This window comes from Neomonachus schauinslandi, chromosome 5 (genome assembly GCF_002201575.2).
Source record: "Neomonachus schauinslandi chromosome 5, ASM220157v2, whole genome shotgun sequence".
Classification (NCBI taxonomy): domain Eukaryota; kingdom Metazoa; phylum Chordata; class Mammalia; order Carnivora; family Phocidae; genus Neomonachus; species Neomonachus schauinslandi.
The window spans coordinates 69,953,960-69,974,089 of NC_058407.1; the positions used below are offsets into that span (position 1 = coordinate 69,953,960).

Below are 20,130 nucleotides of genomic sequence, written 5' to 3' on the forward strand. Positions count from 1 at the left end.
AGTCTGCTTCTCCCTCTGCGCCTCTCTCTCTCTCTCTCTCTCTCATGAATAAATAAATAACATCTTATAAAAAAAAAAGATATCTGAGCTCTAAACCTGGCCTTTTCTTTTTTTTTTCTTAAGATTTTATTTATTTATTTGAGACAGAGAGCATGAGAGGGAGGAGGGTCAGAGGGAGAAGCAGACTCCCTGCCGAGCAGGGAGCCTGATGCGGGACTCGATCCCGGGACTCCAGGATCATGACCTGAGCCGAAGGCAGTCGCTTAACCAACTGAGCCACCCAGGCGCCCTAAACCTGGCCTTTTCATTAAAGAAAAACCATTTAACCTGGGCCCTAAATTCCTTATCTTTCAAATGAAGGGACAGGCTTGTTGACGAGAATATTTGCATAATACTTTGAGTCCTTTAAAAATAAGGCATTCTGGGGGCACTTGGGTGGCTCAGTCCTTAAGCGTCTACCTTCGGCTCAGGTCATGATCCCAGGGTCCTGGGATTGAGCCCCACATCAGCCTCCCTGCTCTGCGGGAAGCCTGCTTCTCCCTCTTCCACTCCCCCTGCTTTTGTTCCCTCTCTCGCTGTGTCTCTCTCTGTCAAATAAATAAGTAAAATCTTAAAAAAATAAATAAATAAAAATAAGGCATTCGTGTGAAGAGATTTACAAAGCGCCTGGCATATAATGCTAAAAAAACTGGGTTCCTAGTTCTTCTAAAAGGGCTACCATAGCTATTTTAGCTATTTTTTTAATTAATCGCACCACCTCATAATAATTATAGATACCATTTTGCAGAGAAGAAGTTGAGAATTACAGAACTTAAGCACAATTTCCAAGGTCCATCAGTGAAGGGGCTGAGAACCTGGGAATTCTGACTTTACTAGTTCCTTTACAGTACATTAAGATTCTTTCAGTTACTCAGATCAGGAATTCGGACTTGCTGTGAAACCAGAAAGATAGGTAGAAACAGTACAAGCTGAGAGAAGAGGAAAATATTTTATGCAGAAGCCAGCCATGTGGGTAAAGGAAGAGTTTTGGGAAAGGAATACATGATTTCATCTGCTTTGTCAGGAGGCAGCTTTTCTGATGGGGAGTTGGATAGGGAAATAGGGAGAAAGTTGAAATCTTTGAATGCCAAGCTATGGAGTCTGAGAGCCTTAGCAAAGTACTGGATCAGAGTGGTAGCCTAAGGTTGTCAGTATTTTATTTTTAATCTGGCTGTAGATCACCGAATAGACTGGGGAAGTGGGGGGCTGCTTCCGAGACCAGTTAGATGGTTGTTGCTAGAGTCTGGTATGAGATGAGGGCACCTAGTATGTTGAGGTAATGAGACTTGGGAGAAAGGTGTTCCTTTCTTAGTCAACAGATAGCATTCAGGGAATATGTAAACTCGTTATTTTAAAAAAAGGGCTTATGAGTTTTTTGTTTTGTTTTCCTCTAAAGCAGTTACTGTAGAGTACTAGGGGGCCAAAAGAGTGCATTTGGAATTAAAACCAAAGTTAAATTCCTGGCTTTGTCATCTTCTAATTATATAATACAGAGGAAGTCACCTAACCTCTTGAGCCTCGGTTTCGTTTCCTCTAAATTAAGGGCCACAATACCTTCTTGGCAGAGATTTGCGTACAGAAAATCAGTATTTTAAGGCACCTAGCAATGGCGCTCAATAGTGGTTGGTTCCCCCCTTTCCCCAGGTATCCCTCGGGCTGAGTCTGAGGAGCCGAGGACCGCCGAGGCCGGGAAAGCGGTTCTACCTGGAGACCGCGCCCGGGCACTCCTCCCGAGCTGGGCTGACCTCCAAGCGCCGGCCCCACCTGGGAGCACACTTCCCGCGGGATGACTGAGCATCCCCCGCCAGAGGGGCTCGGGAGCGGATGGCCACCCCCGCCACCCCCCGGAATGCGGTGGGGAAGCGCGGACAACCGGCCGAAGAGGCGGCGGCGGCGCCCCGGGGTGCAGCGACCACCCCCACGCCGCGCGCCCGAGAACTCGCCGCGGGTGCTGGGCCGCGCTGGCCGCGTTTGAAGTCTCCGGCGCCGCCGCTGGTTGGCCGGCGCGGGTCACGTGAGCCCAGGCAGGAGTTTCCCCGACAGCTGGAGGCTGCGTGGGATCCGGCGGCGGCTCCCGAGCTCGGCGGTGCGGCCTTCCCCACCCCCTCCTCCCTCCTCCCCCGCCCGCTTCCGCCCGGCTTATTATCCTCCTTATTGACAAACAGAGCGGCCGCGGCGGCGACTCTCGGCGTGCATTTGTAGCCAAGCCATGGGAGACAAGAAGAGCCCGACCAGGTAACAGCGCCCGGGCCCCCGGGGCCCGGACTGTGCAGGCGGCGGGGCCCTCGCGCCGGGTTTCGGGCGGCGGTCTCGCTCGCCGCCCGGGCAGCGGGGCCAGAACGGGGGCGGCGCCGGCGCCGCTGCTGCGCGAGCGCTGCCGCGTGAGGGGCCGGCGCCGGCCGCCCCACAATGGAGCCGCGATGGCGGCGGCCGGAGCGGCAGTCCGGGGTGTCAGAGCGGCGGCGACTGCGGCCGCGCCCGCGCCCTCCCCCATCCTGACTTCCCTCCCACTCCGAGCCGGAGCGCGGCGCGCCGGGGGCCCGCGGGGCGGGGGTCGCGGAATTGGGGCGGGGGGCGGGGCGGGGGCGGCTGCGGGGCCCGGGCGCCGGGCGCGGCCTGCTGATAACCCCGCGCCGCGTCGTGTCCGGGTTGTGTCCTGCAGGCCGAAGCGGCAGCCGAAGCCGTCCTCGGATGAGGGTTACTGGGACTGTAGCGTCTGCACCTTCCGGAACAGCGCCGAGGCCTTCAAGTGCATGATGTGCGATGTGCGGAAGGGCACCTCCACCCGGTGAGTCCCGGGCCTGCCCCGCGCGCCGTCGGCCGCCCGGGTCGCGGCGCAGAGGACGCCCCTGCGGCTGCCGCCCCCTCCCATGACACTTGCAGACCCGGCGGGAGGAGGCGAGCATGAGGTGGTGTCCGCGATAGGAATTGGGTCAGATTGATCGCGACCCAAGCGATGGTTTGCGGTGTTGGGTAATTGAAGAGGCCGTAACGTTGTTTGCTGCCAAGAGAGAATAAATTATTTAAGGGAGGCATTAGCTACTGCGATTTAATTCGTATTGCTGGGTGTAATGCCCCCCCCCCCATTCCGGGTATAATAATGTTGGCTGCATTGTTGTGTTAGTGTGTAGGAATCAAAGAAAAACCATGAAATCTTCTGTAGAAGCAAAAGATGTAATTTAATTTCGTTCCTCAAAAAAAAAAAGTATCTGATTATAGAATACACAATAGGTTAAACTTCATTTTTTTTTTTTAATATAGATGTCTGGAAGGGTCAGATCAAGGTTTTGGTTAGTATTTTTATTCTTATTCTCTAAGATTTTATAAATAGTTGGAGGTGAGCCCAGTCACAGGGACACATTTTTATTTAAAGTATCTGAATATTTTTAGTTTGATTAAATGGCAATCTCTTAGACTATACAAATGAGATGAAATGATCTCTGCCTATTTTCAGTCTTTATTTTATTGTAGGCTTACAGAATAATAGGTCGTTCTTTTTAAAAAAACCACTTAAGTGAATTAAGTGGATAAAGAAAATCATAGAGGAAATTCAAAGTCTGACATTCTTGATCTGCCAACACTTGGTTACAGAGTTCCTTCACCTTTATAGGAAAGTAGCCTTTGAATTTATTGTAATAATGTGATTTATAGGTTAATATTTAGACATCATGTATTTTGATATTAGAAAGTCTGTTAGAAACTATGCTGTCACAAGAGTATACGAATACTGATGTGATATATTGTTGCTTTAAAAAAGGCCTTACTCAAAATTGACATTAGATTTATATATTCAGTAGGAGTTAGATTTCTAAAAATGAGATATCCAGATTTTTAAACCCCATTTACAGCAATTTATTAATTTTTAAAATGTAGAGACAAATGGTTGGCAATAACTTAAATTTTGAGATTTGCTTAGTGAAGCTAGCTGCTTTTGACATACCTGTCTTGTTGTGGATCATAATGTGCTTTTTGTATATTTTCATTTACGTTGGATAAAACGTATTGAGCATTTTTCATGATATCCTTTAAGAAGCAAACTTTAAAACATCTTCTAAATTCAAGGGAATATAATAGACCATTCTAAAAATAAAAAAAGCACCTATTTCCTAAAGTGAATGTGGCAACTATTTTTGGACCCGTGATTTAAGTGTTTTGAAAAGTAGAGTATATCTTTATATAAGGTTGGATTTGGTTAGAATATATTTGTGTATCTATGTTAGTACTTTATACTTCTTAAAACACTCCAGCAATTTTCAGAAAATGGTTTTTGGAGGCAGGAACTTTAAAGTGGAGACAATTATTATAATCTTAATCTCTAGTACGATGTTGTTGCTTTTTGTTGTTTCCTCTCTATTTTCTTGTAGCCATTAGAAAAAATACTGAAATTAGAAGAGCCTATATGTTTATTTGCAGGGACAGCAAGGAAGGGGGGAAGCTGTTGTCCTACTCCACAGCCAGTCTTGGGGTTAGAGGAACCCTAAGAAATAGAGTAGGTGGTGGCAGCTCAGAAGAGAAGAAACAGGCTGAATACCTGGCACCTGGAAGAAGAAGGAATATAGTGCACAGGGGAGTTGGCCCAGGACAGAGAAGTGGGCCTAGTTTAAAAGAGGCTTGAGGCCCACATGGGGGCCCCTGATATTTTTTTACCAGTACATCTGAGCTCTTGTAGATCCAATTTTTAGTGGTGGAAACATTACTTGAGGAGGACTCAGAGAAGCATTGTCATTTGGATTGAAACTGAAGAGGCTCTGGGCAACTCACCAGAAGTCTAAGGGACTCTCTGTTCCTAAAAGTAAGTGTTCTACACTACGACCCTCTCAGCTTCTTCCTTCCTCTCGCTGAATTGTCTCTTCTCTTTTGATTTTGGCCCTAAGTTAAACCTAAGAGCTCTAATTTCTGTGTTATCTGTTATTTTCCTGCCACTGTTTCTGCAATTCAGAGTGGAATCCATGTTTGGATAGAATAATGGAACAGGTCATTGTTAATAGGGCAGATATTGACTGCACCACAAAATATTTCCTTCTCTGGTAATGTTAGAAAAACAGATTGCAGAATACTAGTGAGAAGCAAACGTTTCAGGAGCTGGAAGAAATAATTTTGTACAACTGGCATGTTAATTAGCAGTTAGGGTAGTTTCATGGGTAAGGTTGGAGATTATCAAAGCAGGGACTGGATAGGTGCAGAGCAGAAGATGCAGTTTGCTAATGACGTGTTTGTGTGACTGACCTACGGTACTTGAATTGCTTGGGTCATACTGACCTTTGAACTGATTCTGTCTGGAAGTCGCCAAATGTGAGGCCAAGCCTCAGCCATCCCAGACATCTGAAAAGTCTTTTCTTTTTAAACCTCCAGAGAAGACGGAGCCCATGGTCTCCCTCCAAAGTCTTTACTGACAATTTTGTCTTTAAGGAATATCGAGTTCAAATCCTTTATATATCAACGGAAGACCCTTTTTTTTTTTTGGCTATATCCTTGGTAGGTCACGATTTTCTGCAAAATAACTGTATGCAATGAAATGAGGTCATATTCATAGTAGTATTTTAAAATGAAACATGATTTGAAGTAGCTTCAGTTCCTAAATTGATCAGTTATATTCTTTAAATTTATGCCATTTCTGTGATTGAATTTCAGTTTTGTGCTTGCTGGCCTTAATTAGTTTAAATTTGATTAATCTCTTTTTTTATCCAGAATCTAAATAACTAGATAGTTCAAGTACCTGAAGTTTTCTACATTGTGCTCTTGTGAGAGAAGCAATGATAAATGTCATACTGACAGGAAACATTTAAAAAAGAAAAAGCTACGGTGACAAATTACTATCAAAGGTACTATACAGTCTCCATCTTTATATCTCAAGTTTTTATAAGGCAATAAGTGTCTCAGATATAAACCTCAGAAACTTTAGGAAATGAAGAACCATTCTGAATCATCAGAGAAAATTTAGTGTGTATAAGGGTAGTACAATCAATGTATGATGATTGAGTTAAAATAGTATCTTATTGCCTCTTCATATAGGAATGGAAATCACTGCTTGACTCAGATGGCAGATATTTAAAGATGAGTATGATGAAGCTATTTGTTTTGATTTTGAAATGTGATCTGAATGAGAACATGTAAGACACTTAGTCTATAGTGGACTTTCAGGTGTAATTTAAAGTATAACAGGTAATGTTATATTTTCTCAGGATAAGTTGTAATAGTTCCCTTAGATTTTTTAGAGATGTTGTTTTAGAGAACAATGAAAAAGATTTCACATGGAAGAAAGAGCAGTAGTTGTACTAGGTGTCTGGTGACCTGTGTTCTTAACCATTTCAACTACTTCAGTGTTCAGCAGTGTTTACTGAACATCTTATTTTATTTAAAGGTTGAGCTAGGTGTTGGACATACAGTGGTGAGCAAATAGATGTTTTCTTTGTAAAATTTTGTGATTTTGTTGTCAAATCAGAAACACTTTGTATCAAATTCTATACATGAAGTAGTATTAGTAAATCTTTATGTATACGTCAAAGAGGTTAAAATTTTCTCATTTAAAAAAAGTAGTGTTGGGGCGCCTTGGGTGGCTCAGTCGCCTGGGCATCTGCCTTTGGCTCAGGTCATGATCCCAGGGTCCTGGCCAATTATCTGATAAAAATCAAAGATCTTTTCAGTATTATTGTTATCATATATGCTTTCCGTCTTCTAATTTGAGGTTTGTCACAGATCCTGCTACCCTTGATGTAGGAATGGGAGAAAAAATTGAGGGCCATCTAAGTCAGTTCGTTTTTCAGAAATGCAGAGTTCCCCAGCCTCCCTTACCTGTCGGAGGAGCCTTTCCAGCTACCACACAGCTGTTGTTGTTCAGAGACTCCTTATTCTAGGAGGTTGGTTAGTTGGTTTTCGTCTTCATATCTTGGGTTAGCGTAGTCACAGGAATTCATTGTTTACAGAGAAATTCCTAAAGTGATTAGTGGTTGGATTAGTGGTTTTCAAAGTGTGATCTGAGGAACCTTGGGGATCCTTGAGACCCTTTTAGGGAGTCTGTAAGGTCTAAACTATTTTCAAAATCACATTAAGATGTTATTTGCCCTTTTTTGTTGTGTTGACACTGCAGTGGTGGTGCAAAGGCAAGGGTGGGTAAAACTACTGGCCCCTTAGCATGAATCAAAGCAGTGGTACCAAATTGTTATCTGTATTTATCATAATCGTCACTACTATGCGTGTGAAGGAAAAATAATGCCAGTTTCACTTAAGAATGTATTCCCTTGATGAAGCAGTAAAAGTTACTAATTTTAGGAAGTCTCGTGTCTTTTTTAATATTGTCTGATGAACTGGAAAGTACAAGTAAAGCACTTCTGCTGCATATCAGAATGCAGTGGTTGATTGAAGGGAAAGCATTTTGTGTAGTTGTTGGAGCTGCAAGCAGAACTAGCTGCTTTTTTCATAGAACATCATTTTTACTTGAAAGAATGCCTGACAAACTATGGCTATTCAGACTTGGATATGTAGCACATATTTTCTCGAAAGTGAACACAGTGAATTGTTTTCCTTGATGTGAAAACAATTGATAGTATTTGTTGCCAATGATAAAAATTGAACTTTCAAGTGAAAACTAGAATTTTTGAAAATGTGTAACCGCTATAGTTCCTAGTACTTGAAAGATGAAATTAGGTGGTGGTACCAGTGAACGTAATTTCTGATATTTTATCATGCAATTTGTTGGTATTTGGAGGATTTGCATAACTCAGTGAACCAGTATTTTCTAATAACCAATGTATGATGTTACAAAACCCATGCACAGATAATCTATTTAAAGTACAAAATAAACCAATAGATTTTAAGGGACAACTATGAAAACTTTGTTGATGTGGTTTCAGATTTCACGTTGCAACTAACCTTTGAGAAATAACTACTTGTGTTTTCAGATAATTATGGATACAATTATGGATATAATTATCTGAAAAGGCTGTTAAAATACTCTTCTCTATTCAACTGCATATTTGTGGGAGTCCAGATTTTCTTCATATTCTTGAACTGAACCAACCTATTGCAACAAATTGAATGCAGAAGTAGATATGACAGTCCAGATGTCTTCTGTTAAGCCAGATATTAGAGGTTTGCAAAAGTATGCAAGTGCTACTCTTCACACAAAATTACTTTTGTTTTGGAAAATACAGGGTTTTTTAAAATAAAAATATTTATGTTAAAATGTGCTCTTTATTTTTTTAATGAACTAATATATATTTAAATTTTAGCTGTTTTTATTTCTAATATAGTAATTTATTTCTTGCTAGATAAGACTTACATAAACTAAAGCTCTTTTAACTTTGAGAGTGTACAGAGAGCCTGAGACCAAAAAGTTTATGAACTGCTGGTGTAGGGTTTTACTAGCTTGGGTTTCTACATCCAACAGATTTACTTCAGCAGGCATTCTTTTCCTTTCATTTATAGTTCATTGAGTAAGATCTCCCTGATAACCTAGTGACCTACTTGTTAAACTCAGTGGCCTAATCTCTTCTTTCCATGTTACCTCCATAGTATTTGATGTTGGTAGCCTTTTTTTTTTTTAAATGAAATTCTCCCTTTTTGATGTCTCTAACACGACTTACTGCTAGTTTTTCTTGTATATCTCTGAAATCAGTTTCTGCCCACTGAAACCCGGCTTCTTCTCTATATGCTTCACTTTGTATGTGGCATAAACTTTTGGAATCTAAGTCAGAAACTGTGATTGTCTCAAGTTTGATTCTAACTCATCGTCATCCCTCATGTCCCGTCTTTGGATTGTCTCTCAGATCTGTCCTTTTTCCAGTTTATGTTGCTGTACTTTATTTATTTATTTGCGAGAGATTTATTTATTTAGATTTTATTTATTTGCGAGAGAGAGAATGAGAGACAGAGAGCATGAGAGGGAGGAGGGTCAGAGGGAGAAGCAGACTCCCTGCTGAGCAGGGAGCCCGATGTGGGACTCGATCCTGGAACTCTAGGATCATGACCTGAGCCGAAGGCAGTTGCTTAACCAACTGAGCCACCCAGGCGCCCATGTTGTTGCTGTACTTTAGAAGCCCATGTCATTTCTCTCATGAATTATGACAAATTGGTCTCTTCACAATGCTGCTAACATTATCTTCAGTATGTTTTTTTGAAACTATGTGATTATGTTTGTCCCTTTATTAAAAAAAAAAAAAAAAGAGAGAGATCTCCAGTGAATAAAGACCTCTTTATTGAATAAAGGTTGAGCTCCTGAGTATGATATTCAGGGCTGTATTATCGATATCTGAACTGCCTTCCTAGCTAGCTTCGTTTCCTGCTGCATATCTTAACCAATCTAATGCTGCATCAGCACTGAAGTATTTTCATCAAATGGCCCTTCTTAAATCCTTCTGGGATTGTAACCTCCCCACCCCAACTGTTTTATTGATTCAATCTATGTAAATGTATATGTAATTATTCCTAGAGAATCACCATGTTGTGGTAATATTGTCTAGATGTTTATCTGTCCTTCTGGGCACTCTTAACCCTTGGCATCCCCAGAAGCTAGAAAATATTTGGAACATTAGAGGCATTTAAACTTTTTCAGCTAACCTTCCTTTAAATTTTACTATTGCTATTTGACACGTAGCATTGCTTTTCCAATAACTTTTTTTTTTAAGTTATTTATTTTGAGTAATCTCTACACCCAGCATGGGGCTTGAACTCACGACCCCGAGATCAAGAGTCGCATGCTCTTCCTACTGAGTCAGGCAGGCACCCACCAATAACTTTTAAGATTGAGAAAATGTTATCAGGCTATTTCGTCCATAATTTGTAGGTATATATTTTAGCATTACTTTTTAAAAACTTTTCACAATTTTGTTTTGTATTTTGATGCTATTATTTGATTCAAAGCAAGTGTTTACAGTTAAGACTAGTAACTGAGATGAGTGACCCTGAGTCTTCATATCTTTGTCTTTAAACATGGAAATAGTATTTTTATAACACAGTAATGTTATAACACAATATGTGGTTGTTTTTGAAGATTAAGAACGTAAAGAACTTAGTGCATCTCTTTTACATCTTTTTTCTATTACTATATTTGTTTTTGTCGTATACTTAAAAAACATGTATGTGTGCAAGTAAAAAAATATAATAATTTGCCTCTCAATTTTGAAACATTTTTAACTTTACCATTTTTAATTTGACATATAACAATATATTAGTTTCATATTTCAAGGATGATAATGTGCATGAATACCTTAGCATTTTTATGGTATAACTTTAGAAAGTTGTTTATTATTTTTATTATGTCACAACACTTATGTAGGTCTTGTTATTCACATTATTGAAATTTGCGTAGCATGGCTAAAAATGAGAAGTGTTTCTTGACAACATGAACTGCTGAAGTCATGAAAAGAGTACAGTGTATTATGAAATACATTTTATTCCTCGACTAAATTGTAAGTTTTCTGTTGAGTGATATTTAAAGTTAGATAGTTGATATCGAGTGCTTGTCAAAAACTAGAATATACCAAACGTAGGTTTGTGATATTGGAGATTGTTTAATTGAAAAATCGTTTAGAATTAAAATTTTGCGTTTGTTTTTGAATTTACAGAGTTTAAAGTTAATGGAACAAATTAATTATAATTAAAATGGAACTAATTTTTACCTTATGATTGAGATAATCTTTTACCTATGAACTTGTTACTTTTAAAGATAAATCAATTATATAAATTAGCAGACACTTATACAACTGTAGAAATTAGGCAGACATTAAAGAAATATTGGAATTTTCCCTCATCTTGTGCTTCTTTACTATTTCCAGTTGTCCAGAGTCAGACTAACAGGTTAGTTGCTGATATTTTTCTACAGCTCTGTTATCGTTTTGCCTACCTAGTTAACTGCTTATTCTTCAAAACGTAGTTCGTGTCTCTTATCTCCTTGACCCATCCGAAACATGCCTTCCTTTGTCTTTTGTACATACCTCTGATTGTGATCTTCATCAAGCTTTAGCATTTCCTCATGAATTCAGGCTTGATTTGTGTCTTTCTCATGAAGCTGAGTATTCTTTTTTTTTTTAAGTATTTATTTATTTATTTGACAGAGAGAAACACAGCTAGAGAGGGAACACAAGCAGGGGGAGTGGGAGAGGGAGAAGCAGGCCTCCCGCGGAGCAGGGAGCCCAACGTGGGGCTCGATCCCAGGACCCTGGGATCGTGACCCGAGCCGAAGGCAGACGCTTAAGGACTGAGCCACCCGGGTGCCCCAAAGCTGGGTATTCTAAGAGGATGAATTATCTAGAGATAACTTTGGTTAAAGTTGTGAGAGTAGCCGTATTCTTTTTAGAATCTGAATACTCCCTCAGTATGTGATGCTTATCTTCATTATATCATTTAGTGTATTATAGTTGTGCTACATGTATGTATTTACTTTCTTGTTATGCTGTGAGTTTCTTAAGGGAAATAAGAGCTTTTTGTTACCTTTTTCAAAGATGCTTGACAAAATGCCTAGGAAATAATAGGTGTTCAAGAAAAGTTTGTTGAAAGAGGAATATACATATTAGAAAGGAACAGTTATTATTTTTTTTAATATATAAGCTTTGAAGAAGTTGGAATTCTGTGTGAATTTTCAGAAGTAAATGGTAGTGAACAAAATTCTAGAATTCTCCATATGCTTAATGAAAACATACCATATGCCAGGAATTATACTAGGACTGAGACCCAGTTCCAGCCTCTTTGAGAGTTTGAATTCTAGGAAAGATAGATAAATAGTGTATGCTAACGAGTAAAAGGAAGAAGAAATTTAGAATTAATTTTCCAACATAGTCCTAGTTTTTGGAGAAGTCCTGTGCTCAAGTTAAGAATGAAATCAGTTATTGGTGTAGTCATTGTGAGTCAAGCCCATTTGGTAAAGTGTGTTCTAACATCATGGCCAATTTCCAGTTTGATCGATTAGCTTTCTCTTAAGACATTTAAGCCAAATGAAACTGCCACGTCACTACTAGGTAAAACCCTCTCTTTTTCTCCTTGTATAGGTCTATGTGTGTATAAATATGTATATTTTAAGAAGGACCTGCTGTTTTTAAGATAATTGTTATATAGGGGCGCCTGGGTGGCTCAGTCGGTTAAGCGTCTGCCTTCGGCCCAGGTCATGATCCCAGGGTCCTGGGATCCAGCCCCGCATCGGGCTCCCTGCTCTACCAGAAGCCTGCTTCTCCCTCTCCCACTCCCCCTGCTTGTGTTCCCTCTCTCGCTGTGTCTCTCTCTGTCAAATAAATAAATAAAATCTTTAAAAAAAAAAAAAAAAAGATAATTGTTATATAATTGAAGTAAGATTTCAGAGAACTAAAATTATTTGTGACAAATTTACATAGGATGGTAGATTGTTAAATGTATATATATTTAATATTTAATAATCCCAGAAACCATCATTTTTGAGAATAAAATTTTATAATGGAACTACATTACTGAATTTAACAGATGTTAAATTTTCAGCTATCTTACTGATCATATTGGCAGTCATTTTCAGTGTGCTACTCAGGTTTTTTTGTTTTTTTTTTTTTTGAAGCATTGTTGAGAAAATTAGATGAGTTAATTTCTGTAAAGCCTTAATTACAGTGGCTCACTAAATGGTAGCCATTACTATTAAGGTATATATTTGAAAGAATATAATGTGTTGCTACAAAATTAATTTTGTTATTATTGGTGGTTTCTGGGGGGTAGAATAAATTATTTATCATTCATGTGGTGATTTTCTGTGTTCAGAATGCTTTCCTATATATCCCTCCATTTGCTCATCAAACCGTAAGGAGGAGAGGAAGGTGGTCATCCAATCACAGATTGGTGTTAGAGCCTAGATTGAAATGCAGGTTGACTACTAGTTGATCTTTTCATCCTTTTGTCTCTGATAAAGAGGTTTATAAAACTCTGAGTGAAAGGTTTCTTTGCTTATTCCTCTTCAAGGCATTAGAAGGCCAGCGTATTTTGGTAGAAAGATTAGCATTTTGTGGGATATCAAGTTTTCATTCAAGGATTTAATGAAACACGTTTGTTTTTTTTTTTTAAAGACACATTTTTCCTTAATAATAATCTTTTATAGCTTGTAATTTTAGTGGTATTGCAAGTATGTAAAATATGTCATTGTGATTTTAAAAATAAATTAGTTAACATATTAATATGTGTTTTGTTTATTGGCTTTCATGGTTGTTAAAATCTGTACCCTTTGTTACATGATTTGTGATAATGTGTTTTAGAAGATTCAGTAGGCATTCCATTTGCAATATTGTTAATTATGGGAAATTACAGAATTACTAAGAATTTTAGAGCTGGAAGAACCCTTTCAAGAGCTTCCATGGTGTTTAGTCATTTCCTGAGACAGGCTAGTTTTTATAACTTGAAACCTTAATAGTAGAGGGATAAGATTGTCTTCAGAGGAGAGATCTTGAGGGGTTTGGGGTAAAAATGTTGGGTATTAAAACTTTTGAAATAGGTTGAAGCCACCATTGTTTGCAAATCCTTCTTGATAGGGATTTTCAGCTAAGTTTAGAGGATTTCTTGTTGCTATTTACTGAGAACTGACAGGTAAAGCATAGCAATTTGCTGGGTGAGGTCTTTTTGTTGAAACCCATGGCTCTAGCCTAGTATCCTCCTGGCGGGTAAGAACACAGGCCTGGAAGGATTGTAACTTTGTTTAAAAGGCAATAGCTTGTTAATGTTGGATTCAAGATATTTGGATTTCCAGTCCTTTTTATCACCTTGCTGTGGTAACATTTAAATTTGCAAGCAGGTAACTTCTTAAGGATTTCTTCTTGTAAATTTCCTATACCTAGATCTAGTGCTGTACATCTTGATAATTTCTAGCATTAAATCTACTACTTATAACTAATATAAGAATTTATGTTAAAACTGGGCTAGCAGTATAGGGAATGAAGAACAAAATGACAGCCCCCAAAATAATATTTTTGAAGTGCCAATGTTAACAAACTTCATTTTGATGTTTTTTTTATAGTAACATTTATTGTGCTGTATATATACTGACTTCTTTGATATAGTATTTCTTAGGAGAAAAATCCCTGTAAATATTATTTCCCTCTTTTATGGTGACACAATAAGAGTCATTAATAGTATAATTAATAATCAGTTTGACTATATGTGTGTATATGAATGTATGTGAATGATAAAAAGTTTGTGCAGCCCACTGGCAATTTTTAGACATGAGTTAAACCACTTCATTTTTACATGTTTTATAGTCTGATCAGGGTTCTTCTGCACACTATCATACTTTATAGGTTGTACTAGGGATGATCAACCTCTAACAGCAGCAAGTAGATAATATTTGATGCCAGTAAGGTGATTGCTCAAGAGGCAGAGCTCTAGGTACATTTGCAGAGAAGGTAAAATTGTTTTGGACTTCTTTCATCTTTTTTCGTCCTTTTTTGCTTTTTATCTTTGGTCTCCCCAAGGCCCAAAGTCTCCTCACTAATATTCATTTCTAGGTTGCCTTTTTTTTTTCTAGGTTGCTTGCATTCTTTATTTTCTTCACTCCACGAGCAGTTCTTCCTTTACTAGAAAATCTTTTTTGTTTTATCTGTTCTGTAAATCTGAATAAAATAATTGTTTCAAGTGTGAATATAAATAACCTGAGCATGGGGGATAAAGTTATTTTTTTCTTAAGGTAGTAACTCTCATTCTGATGATAAAAGTATTACATGTTCATTGAAGATACTAAGGAAATAGAAGGAAAATAGGAATGCCCATCATAACATCTCTCCAGCCAGAGATAGCTACTTCTAAAATGTGTTTCCTTTCTGTCTTTTACACGTGGATATTAGTGTTTGTTTGTTTATTTAAACCGAATTTAGTTAACATAATGTATTATTAGGTTCAGGGTAAAGTTTAGTGACTCATCAGCTGCATATAACATGCATTGCTTGTTATATTAAGTACCCTCCTTAATGCCTATCATCCCCCCCCCACCCATTTCCCCTCTAGCAACCCACAGTTTTTTCCCTAGCGTTAAGAGTCTCTTATGATTTGTCTCCCTCTCTCTATTTTTTTTTTTAAAGATTTATTTATTTATTTGACAGAGAGAGACACAGCGAGAGAGGGAACACAAGCAGGGGGAGAGGGAGAGAGAGAAGCAGGCTTCCCGCAGAGCAGGGAGCCCGATGCGGGGCTCAATTCCAGGACCCTGGGATCATGACCTGAGCCGAAGGCAGATGCTTAACGACTGAGTCACCCAGGCGCCCCTCCCTCTCTCTTTTTATCTTAATTATTTTTCTTTCCCTTCCCCTATGTTCATCTGTTTTGTTTCTTAAATTCCATGGATATTAGCATTTATTTATTTATTTTTAAGAAACATTTTCTGTATTTGACAGAGAGAGAGAGAGACAAGCAGGGGAAGTGGCAGGCAGAGGGAGAAGCAGGCTTCCCGCTGAGCAGGGAGCCCGATCCGGGGCTTGATCCCAGGACCCTGGGATCATGACCTGAGCTGAAGGCAGCCACTTAACTGACTGAGCCACCCAGGCGCCCCAGGATATTAGCATTTAAAAGTGGAAGTTGAAGTGTCTTTTTTTGGAGGAATGGTAGAAAGGAGGAGACTTCTAAATCAGGGGAGTTTTCTGACTTCCCAAGATAGCTCTCACCTTGCCCTGATTCTCTCTGTGCTTCAGCGTGCTTCACAAACACTGGTCCTAAGGAATGTCTTTGCAAAAAAGAAGCCAAGAGTTCGGAAAATACGGTGTATCCTATCTTTTTGGAGTTTAATGAATTGCAAGTTCTGAGAAGTTCTCCAGTGGAATTTGTTTAGCTTATTTAGTTGAGCAGTTCTCGATCGTACTTGACTGGGTTTTGTTTTTTGTTTTTCTATTATAATACAGAACTTGTTGGGACATACTGTTTTGTAAACCCTTGCTATTGAATTGTGGTCCAAAGACCACTGGCATATGCATCACCTGGGAGCTTTTGGAAATGCAGAATCTCAGGGTGTCGGCTGGCTCAGTTGGAGGAGTGTGCGACTCATGATCTCAAGGTTGTGAGTTCAAGTCCCACGATGGGTGTAGAGATTACTTAAATAAATAAAACCTTAAAAAAAAAATGCAGAAGCTCAGGTCCCACCAAGGATTTATGAGTCAGAACCTGAATTTCAGCAGGATCCCTAGATTATTCAGTATGCATATTAAAATTTGAGAAGCACTGCTCTAGTTTTTTTCAGGATAAGATAGTGAGGTGGGCAGGCTCTGAGGTACTCATTCCATTTGAACTGCTTTTTCCAAAGGGCTTTCCTCTTTTGGGGCTGCACACGTGTGTAGGCAGGGTTGCATGTACGTGCGCATGTGGGTGTGCATTTGTGTACAGGCATGTCAGTGTGGGTGTCTCTCTGTTTATGGTGCCTCCTCTCTGACCAACACTTCCCTCATGAACTCTTACATTCAAAAGTGCCTCCTCCGTTAACACTTCCTCCTCCTTAGGCCTGTTTGTGGTATCTGTACACAACCATACATTCCTTCACCCATACAGCTCATTCAGGGCTGACTTTGGGAAACCTGTGAGAGAACAAGTTGCAGGAAATAAGGGAGTAAGGAGAAGATGTGTTTGCCAGTTTAGAATCAAACAACAGGTAAAGGGGTAGAAATGAACTAGCCTTCCCTCAGAAGAACCCAGGAGATTTTAATTGTGTTGATTGGGGCCCTGAAGTCTTATGAAATTGTCTCAGTGCCTGTCAATAGGAGCAAGCAAGTGGGGTTCCATGCTCCCACACTCCACTTCAGCCACATCATCTGTGCTCTTATACACTTTATTTATTGGGATTTCTTTTAATTTTTATTTTCGAAAAGTGTTTTGCTATCAGAACTTTTTTTTTTTGAAAACCACTGCCCTGTTCCATTCATTTAGCCTTCTACCACTTAAATTCTTTAGTTCAGCACAGGCTAGGTTAATTGTAACTGGACTTCTTAGCCTCACATTTCAAAGGCAAGAGCTAAGTTTAGTGTAGTGATGGGTGGATTTGAAACTTTCTCCCTTGAAAAGCCTTTTCTTTTTCCTTCCTTCCCTGTATCTTTCCTTTCTCCTCACCCATCTTATTAGACACTTTGCTCTTTTTTTTTTAAAGACCAAAGCTGGTAAAACCTAGAGCTGCATAATCATTGATTAGATGAGTAATGAGCAAAATAATTTATAGATGAGAAATATGTTAAATTCATAATGTCATCAAATTATACTTTTTGGTAAAATTAATAAGGCTATTCCATTATCTATAAGAATGCGGTTATCTGGGCGCCTGGGTGGCTCAGTCGTTAAGCGTCTGCCTTCGGCTCAGGTCATGATCCCAGGGTCTTGGGATCGAGTCCCACATCGGGCTCCCTGCTCTGCGGGAAGCCTGCTTCTCTCTCTCCCACTCCCCCTGCTTGTGTTCCTGCTCTCGCTATGTCTCTCTCTGTCAAATAAATAAATAAAATCTTTAAAAAAAAAAAAAAAGAATGCGGTTATCACATTTGGTCAGTATTCCTTCCTTTCCAATTTTCCGTAACTTAATGCCTCTGATCATGTAGCATTTTTCTGTACTTACTATTCCTTGGTAATTGACATTTGAATTGTAATCTTGCCATCTTCCACTTGTGTAGGACTTCCATCATATATTCATATTTTGGGCGCAGGAAAATTTATCTAGTTTTATTTTTTCACCTGCCTGTTTGTTTAAAATTTTTTTTAAGACTTATTTATTTGACAGAGAGAGAGCGCGCGAGCACAAATAGGGGGAGCAGCAGGCAGAGGAAGTGGGAGAAGCAGGCTTCCCGCTAAGCAGGAAGCCTGATGCGGGGTTCTATCTCAGGACCCTGGGACCATGACCTGAGCTGAAGGCAGAAGCTTAACCGACTAAGCCACCCAGGCACCCCGTTTTAAATTTTTATGTGTATTCAGCGTAATGGAAAGCAAAAAAAAAAAAGAAAGAAAGAAAATAGTCAATATTTCAGAGTTCCCTGCAGTTATATACTATAGTGGTGAAGACTTTGGACTGTGGAGCTTGATTGGGTTTAAATATTGGTCTCACCCACCACTTACTGGCTGTGTGACCTTGTGAAAGTTAATCAACTTTTTGAGCCTCAGCTTTTATGTTTATAGAATAGAATTGATAATAGCCCTACTCATAGAGTTGTGAGGATTAAATGTGATCATTCTTGTAAAGTACTTGACAACAGTGCCTGGCATATAGTAAGTCCTCAATAAGTGTTAGCTAAAACAATCAAATACATGAGTGGTGATATAATTTAGGGGTATAACAGTCCCTTTTGTCAAGGATGTGGGTTCAAGTATGCTCTAACAAAACCAGAGCATAAGAACAAGTGTTTTCTACTAAAAGATATCATTTCCAGAAGTTGCTTCAGGGATAATCTCACCTACCCACCCCCTCTCCCTACCTCCCTCTTCTCTTTCCTACTCTATTTGTGCCTGCAGAGAGAGATGTGTGTGTGTGTGTTTCCTAGTAACCTGATGTGGCTTGTCACATAAACATTTGGGGCTTACCAGTAAAAGTTTTAACATCTAAAAAGCGCTTTAGTAGTACAATAATGGTAAGCTGTTGGGGGGCAGCTTGTTGGGGCAAGCTTGGGGCAAGCTGTATATAGACTTAAGAATTGAATAGTTAAAAACAGCATTTTTTGCTGTTTGCCATAGTTAAAGAGCAAGTCTGTTTCCAGGGTTGGATTGTCAGAAAGCATGGTCATGATCTTTTTTAGGCCACTTTTGTCATCTGGTATATTATGCTGTTTCTTCTACCTCGCATTATCCAGTCCTGCACAGTTTCTTTCTTGGTTTTTGTGAGTGTTCAGGTATCATCTCTCAAGGAACATTTCTTTATCTCTAGGCCAGAATGAATGCCCTTTCAATTACTCTTGAAGCATTCTGTGCAAAAATGTGATGAGTGTAATTACATAGTGTATTGACATCATTTTGTTTCTGTTGCCTTCTCCTTCCCAGGACTGTAATCTCTTGGAGAGCAGTACCATTTATCCTGGAATCACATTTCAGCTTAAATCTCCACCTTGCCATTTATAGCCATATAACCTTATGGCTTTATGGTGATGATTCAGTGTGATAAATGATGTAAGGAACTTAGCATATTAATAATGATAATTTTAAATAATATTAATAAAAATTCTCAATGCCTGTCACCATGTCTTACATAGGTATTGATAATGCTTAACTGCAAAGGCTCTTTATCATTTATCTGATTGCTGCTTTAAGCTGTTTTGCACTTCTTGTTTTTTAAGGAACATTTATATAATTTTATTTCATGAGCCTGTGAATTGAATGGAGTATGTTTTATTACGCCCATTTTACTTGACAAAAGAACTTGTATTAACCAAAGTTACATTCTTACTCAACTTTTTCAGCGATTTAAAAAATGTTTTCTTTTGCCATCAGTATAATGTATAGTTTAAACCACAACCAATAGCATTTTATTCCATCTTGTGTCATGCTTGCTTGTTTGTTGAATCTGAACTAGAGGCGGAGAAACCATTTAGTGGAAGCCATTACAAAAGTCTACGCAAGAGACAGTAGTGGCCTGAACAAGGATAATGCCAGTGGGAGACAGAAATGAATAGATTCTAGATATATTTAGAAGGAAATTTATAGGATTTGATGGGTGGCTGGATATGGTTCTGGGAGGTAGGAAGTTGGGTTGTAGAGAGGGAAGAATCAAGGATGAATCCCAGGATTCTGGCTCAAGTAAGCAGCTTGGTTAATGTGCTTTTCATTGACATGGGAAATAGGATAGACAGTTTTGGGGAAAGGTAATATTTCACTTGTAGATTTGTTGAATTTCAGGTATCTGAGGGAAATCTGAGAGGGAAGATCTGTGAGACAGTTGGATATGTGGGGCTTAAGTTTATGAAGGAAAACAGGGCTATAAATATATGCTTGGTGTAGTCATCAGCATACATGATCCAGTTGAAGCTATGGGAGTAGGCAAGACAGAACAAGGACAGAATAGACTGCATAGCATGAGAAAAGAGAACCCAGGACAGAAACTTGAGAAATATCACCACGTTTTTGCGATGGTAGAGAGCATCCCACCAAGACAAAGAAAGAATTGGAGAAGGAGAAATAAGGAGAAAGAAACGCAGGAGAGTGTAATGTTACAGA

At 39.3% G+C, this 20,130-nt stretch overlaps 1 protein-coding gene across 3 annotated transcripts in view; it reads left to right on the forward strand.

Moving 5' to 3' along the window:
- Positions 1-2,106: 2,106 nt before the first annotated feature.
- Positions 2,107-20,130, forward strand: part of YAF2 (YY1 associated factor 2) — a 72,671-nt gene continuing 54,647 nt past the window's right edge. For 2 of the 3 annotated variants that reach the window (XM_021704830.2, XM_021704828.2), the window contains exons 1-2: positions 2,107-2,274; positions 2,702-2,827. In XM_021704830.2, the coding sequence (XP_021560505.1) occupies positions 2,249-2,274; positions 2,702-2,827 (152 nt within the window). In that variant the 5' untranslated portion in view covers positions 2,107-2,248. Of the gene's footprint in view, positions 2,275-2,701; positions 2,828-4,452; positions 4,724-20,130 lie in introns of those variants that run through there. The other variant, XM_021704829.1, reaches the window with a different exon arrangement.